Source organism: Meleagris gallopavo, chromosome Z (assembly GCF_905368555.1).
Source record: "Meleagris gallopavo chromosome Z, MGAL_WU_HG_1.1, whole genome shotgun sequence".
NCBI classification, from domain to species: domain Eukaryota; kingdom Metazoa; phylum Chordata; class Aves; order Galliformes; family Phasianidae; genus Meleagris; species Meleagris gallopavo.
Genome location: NC_139435.1, coordinates 9738482 through 9753485, shown reverse-complemented (window position 1 = coordinate 9753485; position 15004 = coordinate 9738482). Strand labels below are relative to the sequence as shown.

At 44.5% G+C, this 15004-nt stretch overlaps 1 protein-coding gene across 8 annotated transcripts in view; it reads left to right on the top strand.

Annotated features, from left to right (window-relative positions):
- PDZD2 (PDZ domain containing 2) overlaps positions 1 to 15004 on the top strand; it is a 195799-nt gene that overhangs the window by 123779 nt on the left and 57016 nt on the right. For 7 of the 8 annotated variants that reach the window (XM_085213140.1, XM_085213139.1, XM_085213138.1 and 4 more), the window contains one exon: positions 5865 to 6261. In XM_085213140.1, coding sequence (XP_085069266.1) covers positions 5865 to 6261 — 397 coding nt within the window. Of the gene's footprint in view, positions 1 to 5864; positions 6262 to 15004 lie in introns of those variants that run through there. The other variant, XM_085213145.1, reaches the window with a different exon arrangement.

Here is a 15004-nt window from a genome sequence, read left to right as displayed (position 1 = left end):
TGCCCACAATTTTGTGGGTCTTCTTCCACAGTGACTGCAATGGGGTGAGGGATTCACATGGAGCTTCTGATCAGTCACTGTCTGTTAGTCATTAATTTGCCCTGACTTACCTGAAAAGCAAGTTAGCTTGGTTTCCTGTGTCACAGAGAGATGGTTTGTTAGTTTTAGCTCTTAAATCCCCCTTGGATGTGGAGGCTTCAGTACTGTGAGGATCCACTCTGCCCTTTATTCTTCAGCCCAGAGAAGATAGAGTTTCAAGACATTTCACCATGCCAAAGTCCTCCAAAGCAGTGTGTAACAACTGGCAGTCTGTCTGTCCTGCTGAGGACGCCGCAGTTCTGCGGTCCAAAAGCTGTCGGCGTGATGGAAATTCCTCCTTCGTGCCCTGGTGAGCTGTGCTGTGGGCAAGGGAATGTCCATGCATGTAATTTCCACTCTGTTTTCTGATCAATCAGGATGAAAGGTTGTGTAGAAATACGAAATAGTATTATTAGTGTAAAACAAACATACTTCTTGAGTATTTCTGATCTTAAAGTGGATCCAGATGTTCTCTTACAGCTGCCAGGCCTGCTTTGGTTTCCATGTAGTTCAGTGCAACTGTCTGTAGTTGTTCAGCAGAGATGGGATGTGACAGAGTTTGTCACAGCACACTCTTGTCAAATCTGTAAGCCTTTATATTTGCACACTCCTATGTGTAAAATGTAAAAATGTCTGAGTTTACCCTACAGTACATTATCCAAGTATCATGGTGGACTTGGATGCCAAGAAACTTGGAGTATACTGAGCTAACTTACTCATTTGTGCAATTGCAGCATAGGGCAGAAGTGAGATCTGACTACATAACTCAAAAGAGCCTTGAAAGGATGTTTGTCTCTCAGTAGCTCGGATGGAAGAGAAGCAGGTAGTCTCCCCTGATGGCAGCCACCAGCTGCATTTTTTAACCTGTGGTTGAGCTTTGCCAGAGGGAACTTTATTGCGCTGTTTAAAGTGCAAAGTGATTTTCCCCTAGTTTTAAAGATTATTAAGATTTCCATGGTTTCTCTCCTGCAGTGAAGAACAAATCTGCCTGCTGCTTAAGGGCAGTCTTTTATTCAGGCTGAGGTTTTAGCAGAGCTGGAGCCAGAGCAGGATGAAAGCTGCAAAAGCGGACGTTCCTTCTGAGCATGTCAGTGGGAAATGTTTCCAAACTGACTCTTTGGTTATATCTTAGCCCTGGCTTGGGGAGATGACATTACAGTGGAAATATCGAGGTTCGATGCTTGTTGTCCCTCCAGGGTCTACCACCCACATGGCTGGGTTGGTTTTGTGGTTTTTGGTGTTTTCCTGTCTCACTGGGACTAGGATTTCCCGAGGTTTATCTTTATATGCATATATAAAAAAATATATACATATATATTTATTTAAAATAATAAAAAATAATAAAAATGAAAAATATGTTTATGTATGTGTGTGTGTGTGTGTGTGTGTGTGTGTGTGTGTGTGTGTATAATTCTTATTTTTTCTTCCAGAAATGCACTCAACCTGTTCCATAACTTTCCAAAGCAGACTTTTTTGCCACTTGTTGTTACTGCAGAGGGCGTGCAGCCTTTCCTTGCCTCACCTTGCACAGTAATGGCATTGCTTCCCTGTGCTCTGAGTTATTGCATGGGACTTGAGATTTCCTTCACGTGTAAGGCAGGGATATGTGGGTTGAGTTCTGTGGGATGGGAACAGACCCTTGTACGTAGGAAGACAGGATTCTTGGCGCTGCCTTATAAAGCCTGGCAAAACCAGGAAGCGTGGGAGAACATTTTGTTGGTAAAATGTTCTGCAAATGTTGCATTACCTGTTGGTGAAATCTCCTGCTTTCAGCCACAGACTCTAGGGGTGGCTGCCCAAGGTTTTTATCTGATGCATGCCATGCAGGGCTTCTTCTGCATCCTACTCTATCCCTTGCCAACCAGTGCAGGGAAGAGGAAGTTAAAAACCTATTGTGATTTACAGTCTCGGTTTTCATTAAATTAGGTCAATCAAAGCTGCATTTGAGAGATTTTTGCTTCTTGTGCCTTTTTCATCTGAGCTCATGTTTGAAGTAGCTGAAAACTCATAGGCAGCAGCTGATGCTATGTGCTGAGAGCTGCGGTTGCACACATGCTCTGATCCTGCCCAGCCAAAAAATCCCTTCAGTACAATGATGGCTAAAATCTCTGTGGATGCTCTGCTGGGACTGAACCTAAAAAAAGATATGTCTGCTTAGCACACACTAAACCCCTGAGAAGCGAATTCTGGGGTCCTGTATAGCTCTGGTGGTTTTTTGCAGTATAGAGGCTGTATAGATACATTTTATTGAATCCATTTCTTTATTCCCCTCTGGCTCCTGGATGCTCCTGGACTGATTGAAAGTAATTAACAATCTGCAGGTTCTCAGTCTTTTAATACATTCTTTCCTGTCTTTTGTCCTGTGCTGGAGGCCTGCTGTGCTTTCGTGGGGTTTTCTGGCTTCTTTCTTAAATAGGGAAAGAAACGACAATGGGAAAGGAAGCCAGTAAGTAGGCAGCACGTACGTAGCCGAACTTAAAAGTGGCTCAGGCTCCCTGGTTAGCAGCCCTGCCTACAGATCTAGGGTGATACTGACAATGACCGCAAATCCTCCGTATGTTAGAGGCCTATCTCGTAATATGAGCATGGTGTTACACCAGTGCTGGTTTTCTAACACAGGATGCCTGATTTTTGATTTGAAACAAGCTCTGGGGTAATGATGCCGCTTATTGCGTCACTGGTACCCGTCCTTGTGGCAGCTGGACATACCCTGTCAGGAAATACCGGACATTGTCTGGCATACGTGGTCCCTCACTGCCACTCAAAGGTAATTGCTTCCTGCCCCAGAGAAAACGTTCCTTTTTCTTCATGGGAATGTGTGCTTTGAACTGCTGAGAAACACTCAAGAAGACATAAAACCGTGAGTTACTACAGGTAGCATGCCTGGATCATCCTGCCATATGGAGTAAATCAGTGTGGCCCCTCTGACTTCAGCACAGCTGCTGCATCATTACTGCTCTGAGCTTCAGGCATGAGTTTCTGTGGACAGTGGATAGAGAAGAATGAACTTTTTCTTCCCTTTCTGTAACTTTGCATGTTACAAGCAGAGTGAACATGCTATGAGAGGAGGTGAAGCAGTAAACTATTTTCTTCTTTGTCGAATGACTGTGTTTGGGATGTGCACTAAGTTCCCCCTCTGCTTGGTTTCAAAATCAGGCAGCTGGTTACTGCTTGCAGTTGGTTACTGGCACTCAAAACTACAGCAGCGATTAGTTCGGAGATAGAGATCAGTGTTTTAAATCTCCCACATCGGTGCACCTGCAGGAGAACAGGTCTGGCAGAACAGGCTCTGCCCCGAGCAGGCAGGGCAGCACCCATGCGAGGCACAGAGCTACTGGGAGACGAGCAACTCTTCTTCTGTGTGCCAGCAACAGCAGCGCTATCAGGCGTATGTGTGATGGATCAGAGTGCAGTGGTATTGCTGCAAGCAAAAGTCATGAATTTTAATCAACTTTACTGGCTGCCTTGAAATTTGAGTTGAAAGATAAATGTGAAAAACAGGCAGCCCGTATTGTTTCTGGAACAAAACGGCCTCTCTTCTGTTGATTAAAAGCATTTTTCTTTTAACTTGATAATCCAAACTACTTCCATCTTAGTTGTGGAACTTTTTAGTGAAGCCTGCAAGTCCTGCCTGCCCCAGCTGCCTCACTGGGTCTTTGTCACCTCACAGCCACCCAGACTGGCTTGGGCTGCTGCAGCGACAGTGCTGTCTGTTTGGGGTTGGTTTGAAAAAAGATGGGTTTAAGACTTTGTTTGGATATATATATATGTTCCCTTCTCTTTCCTTTTCTTTTCTTTCTTTCAGGAGGATTGCCCAAGTGGTGATTCAGTCTGTATACATTTGGGAAACCTGTTTGTCCCTCAGCTGGCTTGCTCCAGGGCTGTACTTAATGTGGCCATACTCATTTGGGGATCAGACTTCCTAATGAAATACAGGCAGTCTGAGTGGTGCTGTTGTCTGAGGGGGACATCTCAGCTTTAGGAAGGGGTGAACTGAAACTACCAGCTAATGTCTGTGGACAAAAACATACCCATTGTGTGTTGCTTTCAGCCACTGCCAGACTGGTCCAGGTTGCTTTGAGTAATGGAGAGAGCTTTCTTCACCCCTCTGCAAAGAAGTTTGCTTCAGGAGTTATCAGAGCTGCTTTTCCTGTTTTGCCATAAGTCACCTCTATGCAGAAATAGCTTTGAAGGGTTGTGTTTAAGGCCAAACAACTTTTCAGAAAGGGAAGGGGAAAATTACCCCGCAAGCATCAGGCAGGGAAAAAAGGGTGGAAGACTGCTGAGTTCCTCCTGCTCTCTCAGATACAAGTGCTGTGTTATTTTCTCTTAGGACCTGTTATGGTTTAACTCCACACCTATTTTCTCATCTTCTCTGATAGCTGTAGGCTCACCAACTGCTCTGTGTCAGTGGAAAGTTTATTGCAGCTGCAGCAGAGGGTTATTTGATGCTCTGGGAAATTCTTGCCACTCTTGCTAGTGAGAAAGGCAGTGCAGTTTTTGGGTCTAAATTAATGTGAAAGGGCACATACAAACCTGTTAAATACACATTCCAGCTTGTTTGTACTCCTTGTTGGTCACACCCTTGGCTGAAAACCCAAATATTTCAGGAATTTGGATTGAGGTACATGCTTTCCCAAAAGAGGTATGAAGTTGGATTCCCCTTTTGCATTGATGGGTGCAGTTTCTTTAAGGTCACTGAGTATTTGAAGCAGAAATGTCGTTTCCTCCAAGGCATGTTCAAAGCCTTTGGTGTGGTATGGGGACCTGGTGGCTGCTCCATGCACAGCTGCAATGACTTAGCTCCTGTTTTGATTTGAGTGTGCCTGCTATAAAGGAAACTTATTCCCATTCATGGGAGCCGGGGTGCATTGTAGTGCCATGCTTTGCGTACTGAGGCGGTTGGTTCTGCATATGCTTAGTCCTGTGGCTGATTTGTTCCCCTGGGGCCCTGAAAGCATGTTGGTATGCCTGAACAGAAGATGAGTTTCACTAAGGAGACTCGTTTCAGATGCAAATCACAGAATCACAAATCATAGGGGTTGGAAGGGACCTCCAGAGATCATCAGGTCCAACCCCCCTGCCAAAGCAGGTTCCCTACACCAGGTCGCACAAGTAGGTGTCCAGGTGGGTCTTGAATATCTCCAGAGAAGGAGACACCACAACCTCCGTAGGCAGCCTGTTCCAGTGCTCCGTCACCCTCACTGTAAAGAAGTTCTTGTGCACATTTGTGTGGAACTTCCTATGCTCCAGTTTCTGGCCATTTCCCCTCATCGTGTCTCCACACACTGCTGAAAAGAGTCTGGCCTCGCCGCTTTCCCCCCACACCTTAGATGTTTATAGACTGGGTCAGGTCCCCTCTCAGTCTTCTTTTCTCAAGGCTACACAGACTATTTTTAACTTTTCAGAATTTATTTATTTATATTAATCCCCCCCCACTGGAACCACTTTTTTGCTTTGCTTTGCTTGCTCTGCCATTTTGTGTTGCTGTGCCATCGGTCTGGAGGTCACGGTGGTGGGAATCCATTTGGTAGCATTACCACTTGTTCTGTTACTGCTGCCTGAGCGTCTTATAGGGCTGTTGGGAGGCAGCACTCAGATCTCTGCTTGTCAGTGCAAATTTCTAATACCAAAGGAAAAAGAAGCTTCTGCAGATGCTTGGAAGTATCCCAGTGTGTCCTCATTCTGAATGAAGCTGTGTTGCCCAGAAGGTCATGCAGGCATCACGGTGTCGGGGCAGGATGCGGGGTGAGCCATTACTAACACATGCACCTCTTTCCTTGCAGTTACCTGGCCGAACAGTGCTGGAATGGCGGTTTTGTCTACCTGATCATGTTGCGCCGCATCAAACGCAAAGCCCCTCTTCCTCCCTCCAACGGCAACAACAGCAACAGCTGTGACCCCAAAGCCAAGCCCAGCTCTGAACCTGCTGACAGAGCAGCTCAGAATGGGAAGAGGACCAGGAAGTTTGGGGTCATCACGAGGACGCCAGGCAGCAAGGAGAGCAAAGAAAAGCAAGAGCACGGGAATGGGCACTGTACCCCGATGGAGGTGGAGGTGGCTCAACCAGAGGCCCCTGAAGCAGAAGTTAATGCGGAGGAGCAGCTGCACAGCGCCAGGGCACAGCACCGGTCCCGGCTGTCAGAGGGCAGCGTGATGGACACTGCTGATCAATCAGCCCAGGTAGGTCTGCTCTGGGGTGTTGTAGAGAAGCAAGCAAATTTTCTGATGCGCAAGAGGATTAAGGGAACTTCTAGAGTGATTTCACAGGTTTCATTGTGTTGTCCTCCGTGTGACAGCCTAAGCTGCTGGGATGCTGAGTTGCAGGCATTGTGTACAAAACCAGGAGTCAGGAGGATTTGAGAATTAGGTAGTAACTGTGAGAAATTTTTGCCACGTTCCTTCTGTGGTGAAAGAGAAGATTGTTATTTCTGTGACTAGTCAGTGTTGGCTTCAGGAACTCTTTTGTTGGAACAAGTTTTGACCTTAAGACACTGAGATGAGAGGGGTCAGTGAAAGATGTTCATTTTGACCTTTGAGGCTTCATGTCTGAGTTTGATGGGACCTTAAAGCTTCTGTTAAAAGTGGAATTGAAGTTTCCATTCTTGAAAGGAAAGGAAATCAGCACCAGACTTTGGTGCAATTATTAGTGTTACAAAACTTGTTTGAAAAGTGCTTGGGAGCCACATGGAAGATGCTGTGAGTTTTGCTCCAAGTTGATGGGATGGATGATTTGTTAATATTTGGGATGGCAGTGGGCTCAGGGCATTCATTGCTTCTCTCTTCATCCTAATGGAGATCTTGGGGTTTGCCTGGCTAGAATTGCAGTATTGCTGAGTGGAGAAAAATAACCCAAGCCTTGATTGGGTTTCAGTATGCATCTATCACCAGAAGAACTGTCTGCCAGTTTTTTCAGAGATACTGATAACATAAACAGATGAACACTGCTGTGCTGGGCTCAGGGCTTGCTGCAGCAGCTGCATTTGGTTTTAAGACTTCAAAGGTGGCAATGCAGCAGTGTGAGTGGACATTTCATCCCTAATGTCTGCTGGGGAAAGCCATTGGTTTAAACATTTTTTCTGAATTGGTATTCCCCAGTGGTTGTTAGATTAAACTAATTTAACGTAAAAACCATTCAAGGGGACTAATCCAATTTTTTTGAGTGCTGGTCTTAAAGAAATGTAATTGAGAAAACCTATTCTTCCCATCAATGAGATACATTTGATTTCATGGTGCAACAGGGAGGGGAAGGTGTTTATGTACCATTTTTGAAAGCCTCATAATTGCAGTCTGTAAAACCCTTCCAAAGGAAAACATTAGAACTTTATAAATAAATAAATCCAGCCCATCGGTATTTTGAAAACTCCAGTTCATATAAAAACGTGAGGAAGTTTTTATATTTTTGGGAATCTGTTCTGGAGATTGTCTAATCAAACACATTATAAATGAAGATGGTCAGAGTATGTTTTGAGGAAGTCAAATGCCAAGTATGAAGAAACTTGATCTAGAGCCTTTTCTTGCTGGTATTACGTTGATGTTTTGAGTCACCATGGTCCAACAAGTGTATTATTAAATTCAGAACATACATGTGTCAATGTGAGCAATAAATGCGTTTTTAATGCAAAGCACATATAAGGTGGCTTTGTAAAATGTAAACGCTTAGTTGAGTCACTGGGGAAGTCTAAGAGCTATAATCTGTTCTGTTGTGGTGTATCTGTCACAGAGCCTGCTGGGAGGCACAGTTATTTAGCAAAATTGCTTCTCTCTCTCTCTCTCTGTCTCTTAATTTTTCCCCCCTTAATGCTTTGCTCAGAGATATGACCTCTGTGCGTGTCAGTATTAATTACATTTTCCTAACATCCGAATGTGGAGAATTGTAAATAGTTGAGCCTGAATGGCATGCCCTGTACGGCCTTTGCTTTTTGAAAACAAGGAGACTCTACAAATGCCCGTCACTTTAACAGCTGTGTGGTAGCTGCTATCAGTAATCAGCAGCTTAATTCAGCTTCTTAGTGAATGGTGAATAGAGACAGTAAATAAAATTTTTGGGAGTATTTCAGTTCTGTTAAAAGAAAACAAAACAAATAAAAAAAAAATGACGACAACCAAAGGATGAGGATACTTGGGAACCTCAGAAGTCACTTAAAGCTGCATTTCCAAAGCATGACCTGGTGCTCAGGCATGTGAGATCCAGTCCTGTCAGGAGTCTTTTGAAAACAGCATCCAGAACGGAGTGTCAGAAATTGCAGCCTCCTTCCAGGCTTCAAAGCACAAGCCAAACCTTTCACAGCCTCGGGATGAGTTATCTCTTCCTGGACAGGGACAGGGTGCATTGGCAGGGCACCTTCTCTATGGGGAAAACCGGCCCATCCCCACTGCCTTGTGCGGTGCTTGCCGTCTCCTCCATGCATTGGCTAATGGAATATCCAGAGCTGTCAGCCCCAGCACCTTTGGGGAGCAGTATATTCACTGTGTGTCAGTGAGAGATGCCTTGCAGCAGGCTGGAGGTCATCAGCGGGTGGAAGGAAAGGCTTTGGGAAGGAGCTGCAGCACCTACGTGGCTGCAGGAGGACCTCTCTGGTCCTCCATCCTCTCCTTCCCCTCCCCAGCCCCAGGATGCAGATGGAAGAATTACAGAGCTGGAATCTTGGCTCCAGGAAATTCCCTTTTTCTCCCTTTAGGAAGTTCATTTGAAGTTAAAGCAACCAGAACGCAGGGGAGAAGAGGTTTGAGTAAGTCTGCTTGTCGTTGGCTGTTGCTCTCCTGAGCCCAGAGGTCAGCTCATGGCCTTGGAGATGCTGTGCCAGGAGTGCTTTTGAGGCAGCCACGTGCCTTGGGTGTTGTTAGCTTTCCTCTCCCACAGGCTCGGTGTTTTTCTCTTGTTTTATTACAGCATGCTGCTAATAACAGCAGCTGAATTGTAAAATGAGAGCTGAGACGAAAACTGTTTGTCAGATGAACTTGCCAGGAGATTCTAGTGCTACTGGTTCGTATGCATGTGTCAGTACCCTTCAGGCTTGCTTTCATCTCCTGGATCTTGGTCTGTCTCTCCTGTGCACTTGGCATTGCTATTGCTATGTATAAACAAATCTGCTAGACTGTTTGTTGGTATGTAACCTCAATAAATATTGTACCTGTCAATTAGCAGTCAGCATCTGATGTTTACAGGTGGTTAAGTTATGCTGTGATATTTTTAGAATGAACCAGAGTGCCCCTTAAAAATGTGCAGATTCAAAGCTGCAGGGCTCTGTCTGCCTGGCAGGAAGATCTCAGAGGCCTGGAAACCAGATCTGACCTTGGAAAGGGCCCGGGGAGTCGTGCACAGTGATTTAAAAACAGGCAATCTCTGAGCTGGAGTAATGACCCATCACATCCTGGGGAGATCTAGGAGCTTAAACGCAGAAATCAAAGTTTGCTGCTTTTATACAGTGGCTTGAAAACAGGTGGTGTTTTCTAGGCTGGTAATCACAAAGGCAAGGATGTAAGATGAGTATGGGAGGAGCTGGGGAATGATAAAGAAAAGAAAACAGGAGGTTTCCTCACAAGATACCAATTTTGTGGTTTCACTGTTTTTACTGAGAAGATAAAATCCTTTGATTTTCTTGTCTGTTTCTCTGTCACAGTTGTTTTGGAAGAGGTGTGGACTGTTTTCTCAGCTGCTCAGAACTGAAGAGTGCTGAGAAGTTGTCAGATGGAGACCAGAGGTGTGACCTTGGGATTGTAAGGAGCCAGAGTACCTCGGCAGTGAGAGTGGTTTTTCAAAGGGCATTCCATTGAATCACGTCTCCTAGTATGGCAGTTGAGGCTTTCATCAGTGACCCAGAAGTCTGGCTGGTGATGGAATGTGCCAGGGCACAAACAGCCGCCTTTCCTTCTTCCTACCCCAACATGATGCTTTGAGAAGTCCTCACTGGCTTAAAAGAAAACCAAAAATGCTTCCAGAAGTCTCTTAAATTTAAACTTCAGCATTAGTAAAGGACTGAAATCCAGATCCAGAAGTAGCAGTTGTTATTAGATGATATGTGGAGGTGACTGGGTGGCAGGGAGATGCTCTCACGGTAAAGGCAAGCAGGTGAGAGAGGTTGGGGTGTATGTCTGAGCACTTGTCTGCTGCAGCAAGCACGTGGCATGGGAACAGAACTGCCATGTGTGTCCTGCATGGAGAGCAGTCAGCATTTGCTGGCCCCACAAAGTGTATTTTGTGAGGTCAGCTTACTACCTACTAAAAAAAAGGGAAGAGGAGAGGGCATATCAATGCTGAGTCTCAGAGAGATTTTGGGGAGGTGAGATTAACAGCACAGCAGCACTTTGACACTATCCATGACAAGGGCTCTGTGTTGCTAACCCACATTATTCAGCAGTAAGTTCCAACTATGAAGTAGCAGTGCAGCCAATTTTGCTGCCTTATGGTCTAGTTGGGCCTGTCTTACGAAGACCATAACTGTCCCTGTACTCCTGAGTGTATGCACAGGTGCACGTGGGTGTGTGTGTGCACCTACAAGACTAGTCAGGTGTTTGTCAACGAGTACTTGCATTTGTACCACCTCAGGTGAGCAGTGCTTGGCTATACTTAATGAGAAAGTCGTCTTTGTTCCATCCCATTACTGCTTGCTTATTAAGATGGTGTGTCTTAGGAAAAGTGGAATGCTTTTGAATTGCATGTTGCGTTGCAGTTAGGGAAGGTTGACAGCTTTCTGTAGCAATATTTACCAATCAGTGCTGGTAAATGCCAGTCTTACCTTTCATTTTGGCTAGTGCAAAATGTTTCTTATCTTGCCAAGCAGAAGAATAAGGCTAATGGTATGTTACAGGAATCAAAACATGAGACTTGACATACCGTACCTATTTTAAGGATTTTCCTGTTTTTTAAATGGGATGGAAAGAAAAATTGTCAACTGTTTGCTGTACCAAAATGCAAACCTTGCTGTGAGTAGGATACTTCCAAGGGTAAGCAGTGACAGCTTCACTGAACTTGGGAAGCTGAGTTGCTTTGCATCAACTTATTTTTGTCAGTGTAAGCACTGATTATTATTTCTTCAAGGTTTTTGTATTTCACTGTTGTATGATACACATTTTAGAGATACATAACTCCAGTTTTTGTTCCTGTTGCAGACACCTTTGGACGTGCACAGGCCTTTTCAAGAATCTGTTTCTGTTCTTAACTTCTTTTTATGCTCTGTGTTTGCTTCTATCTTTCATTAACATGAATCCTGGGGCTATCTACTGTCTTGAAGTTTTAATTTGCACTGTGATAAGCATGTCTTTCCTCTCTCTTGCCTATTTTGGGTTGTAAACTCTCTCAGGGACAAGCTCTGTCTTTTAATTGTAGCTGTGCAGCACTGACAAAACCTGTCCTTGATTTTGCTTGGAGTTTTAGGAAATGCTTTTATGTAACTAATACTGATGCTACAGTTCATTTATTTTTGCTGCCAGTTATGCTCCACCTTGCCATAAAACAGCCGTCATCACAACTTTCTGGGATAAGTTGCCCTTGCTGTCACGTTTCTCAAATGATTGCAGGTTTTGCCTTTCTTTGCTGTGATTTAAGTGATAGCTATGGCTGGGCTAGCTGTAGATTTTAATTCTAAGTAGCAATATGTTCATTTATTCTCTATTCGAATCGAATTTTCCAAAGGCTTAGGGCAGGTTTGTGTGCAGAGATAGTACGGTAATGGATAAGTTGTAATGAATTAGTTTAAATGTGTCATCGTGAGAAGGGATCCTCTCTGTTAGCACTGAACTGCCCGCAGAGATGTCAGGGATGCACAAGGCTGTGCCACGGGAGCTCTCAGCTGAGATTTGTGCTCTGCTGTGACAAACTGTAAGAGAGAGCAACAGTAAAAAACATCTACTACCCACCCAGAAAGTGTTTTTTTCATTTTGCATATGGTATGGTTGATACAGCAAATCCATAACTGGAATGCAAAGGATGGATGTAGCTGAACGTTTAAGTTCACGTCATTTGATGTTTTGATCATTATGTATGAATGTTTGAAACCAAGTGGACGTGCCTAAAAATAGAGCATGCATAGAGTTTGCTTAGTGCTGCAGTGTTTCAGGTGTAAATTGTGGTTACAGATCTGCATAGGCTTAATTTTTTGAGTCAGGGAACTGAAACCGCTTAGCGAACCCTAAGATTCCTGACGCCAGGAGATGAAAACCAGTCCCCAAGACAGATGGCTTTAGCTGACATGGGGACCATGGTGACTTACTCCAGGATAGGCTTTAATCTACTGCAGACAGCAAGGATTTTTTTCTGGGAAGCTTTAAACCAATCCACTGTTCCCAATGGCCCAACAACAACAGATTGAGACCCAGTGAGATACTTGAGGGAGTGCAAGCACATTGTAAAACTTAAAAGCTTGAGCTCCCCGGGGGCATTTGCTGTGCTGAACAGCCCCTCACCCCCTTGAGTCAGTAATAGCTGCACAATCCTTTGGGTGATCTTGCAAGGAAGCTCCAGAGCCTCAAGAGGGGAGCAGCACAGGGAGGTACGACCCAGATGGTGATGGCTCAGGATGAGAAACATCTCCAGCAGATTTTTGCAAGGGGCGATTATGTAGTTCAGGTGCATGCAATGGCTGATAAAATGCTTAAAGCCCTTGCCAAGGAAATGATGTCAACAACTAGTCTGTCTCTGGAGATGCATCCCTCTGGGCCATTCTGCTTAAAACTGCAGAGTTTTCATCCTCTCGTATGTGATGCCTATTTTGTGTATTTTAATTGTGTGTTTGTATTTGGAGGAGGATTTTGCTTTCTGCTGCTCTCCAGACTTTATCCTTAGGATGCTTCTCTCTCCAGGGCAAGGTACTCACATTTCAGTCAAAGGATGCTCAGCCATTTGCCCAAACAAAAAGAACCTGTTGAATCAGAAATGGGCACTTAAATGAATTTGCAGTTATGTCTGTGCTCTTGGATCCGACCTGTTTTGAGGACATGGAAAGTTCAAGTGGTCAACATTGTATAATTCAGAGAGAGGGCTCTGAGTTTGACCTTTTCTTTCTCCACTTTCTAGAGGTTTAGGAGACCCCCAGAAGCACTGAGTGGCTTGTGTCTCCTGGAGGCAGAAGCCAAAGGCTGGTTCCAGTGCTAAGGAATATCTCCAGCACTAGGAACTTTTCACAGTAGGGATGGGCAAAGAACTTGTGCCTTGGAATAACACAGTGGAAAAGGAATGTAGATGACTTTCTTTCCCTCCCCTTTTGATTTGTTTTGGAGTTGTTTAGCTTGCTTGTACAACAGTGAAAACTCAAGGTAGCAGATGAAAGCAGGAATCCTGCTGTCAGATCAGCTTTAACAGCATCCTGGTAAGACCAGATGAAAACTATACTCATTATCCACTAATGAAATAATTGCTTTGTTAAGAATCTGCAAAAATCAGATTTTGGCATGATTTTGTGATTAAGTCATTCGCACTAGTGTGTCTGTGATGTAAGAGTGATGGCTTTTGACTGCATCTTAAGAGCAACACGTTTGAGCTGGCATGTGGTCACCAAGGTTAATTCAATAGCTACCCATCTGTACCTGCCCCGTGTTTGCTGGGGAATGGGATGGTGTGAGCAGGCAGCGTTTGACACCAGGCAGGCATCTGGGAGAGGAGTTTTTCATCACTAGGGGGTTCTGAGGAGTGAAGTGCTGCTATTTACATCCGGCAGAGCTCCCTGTCTCTGTAGGCTAGACTGTTTGGTAGTGCTGATGCCCTAATCTGAACATGGTGCCCTGGCTGTGTGTTTTTATGTGGGAAATACTGCTGGTTTTCAGGTGCATGCCATCAGCACGTTGGTTGCCATCAAATCTGTTGTGGTCAGTTTTTCAAGACGTAAATCTTAAAACTTTCTCTTAAAACTGAAGTTTCCAAAAACAGCTTCATGGCCAGCAAGGAGGAGTTTAGTGTTAGCTTCTGCTGCTGGGTGGTCCTGCGAGGTCACCAGGTGGGAGCTGGTTCTGCACAGGCAGCATCACCGCATCCCCAGCAGGGCAGGTAGGATTCCCATGGGCATGTTGGTAGATATCTGCATGGGATGCAAGGTTGACATGTGCGTGTCCGGTGTGCTGACATGCTGTTACTGCTGTTCTCAGCTTAGCATGTCCTGGGTTGTGCTTGAAAACTATTACTTATTTATGCAAAAATCATTGCTGCTGTGACAGAAAGTGTTTTTTGTAGACAGCTATTTTACATTTTCCATTTTCCTGTCTGCCTTTTTAACTACTTACTGCATTTCTGTTTTCCATTTGTTTACACCTTGCTCCTGCCAAGCTTTTCTTTAATATAACATTTCAAAGCGATCTTTCCTTTGTATATTCAGATTTGCAACTTGCTGAACACCACAGTAGAAATCAGTCAAGCCCCTTTTAAACTCCCCTGCAATTAGAAGAGCGTGAAGAGCGGCTCTGACACATCTTATTTATTTATTTATTTTACACTCAGAGGGGAAAAACGTTCCTTTTTGTTTTATTAATGACGTGCTTATGAAATTGAGCGTTTGATGGTATGCACTTGAAGCAAGCGTAACGCGAGCTTCCCCACATCTGTAGAAGGCTAGTTTGTTCCAGATGTAGCCTTGCTCTGAACAGAGGCTGCCTCGCGTACAATGGTGGAGAAAGGCAGCCTGCGGGGAGCAACTTGAGATGCCGGCTCGATTCTCTATTCTCATTTGTGGTCTGTTACATAAGATGACCCATTTTTTCTTGCTCGTCATTAATCCGAGTGGAATATTCATACCATCTTAAAAAACATTTTAATTTTTTGTGGCTTGTGCACTTTGATCATCTGCAAGAGGAAAGATCTGATCCAAGGCGCTGCCTGCTTGCCAGGGCCAAGTTAGGAGGAAAGTTGAGTCACCTAAGAGTGATGTAACTGCAGAGAATAAAAAACAGCCATTAGCCAAACTGCAGCCTCTCTCACTTGACCATTTGTGCTTCTTCT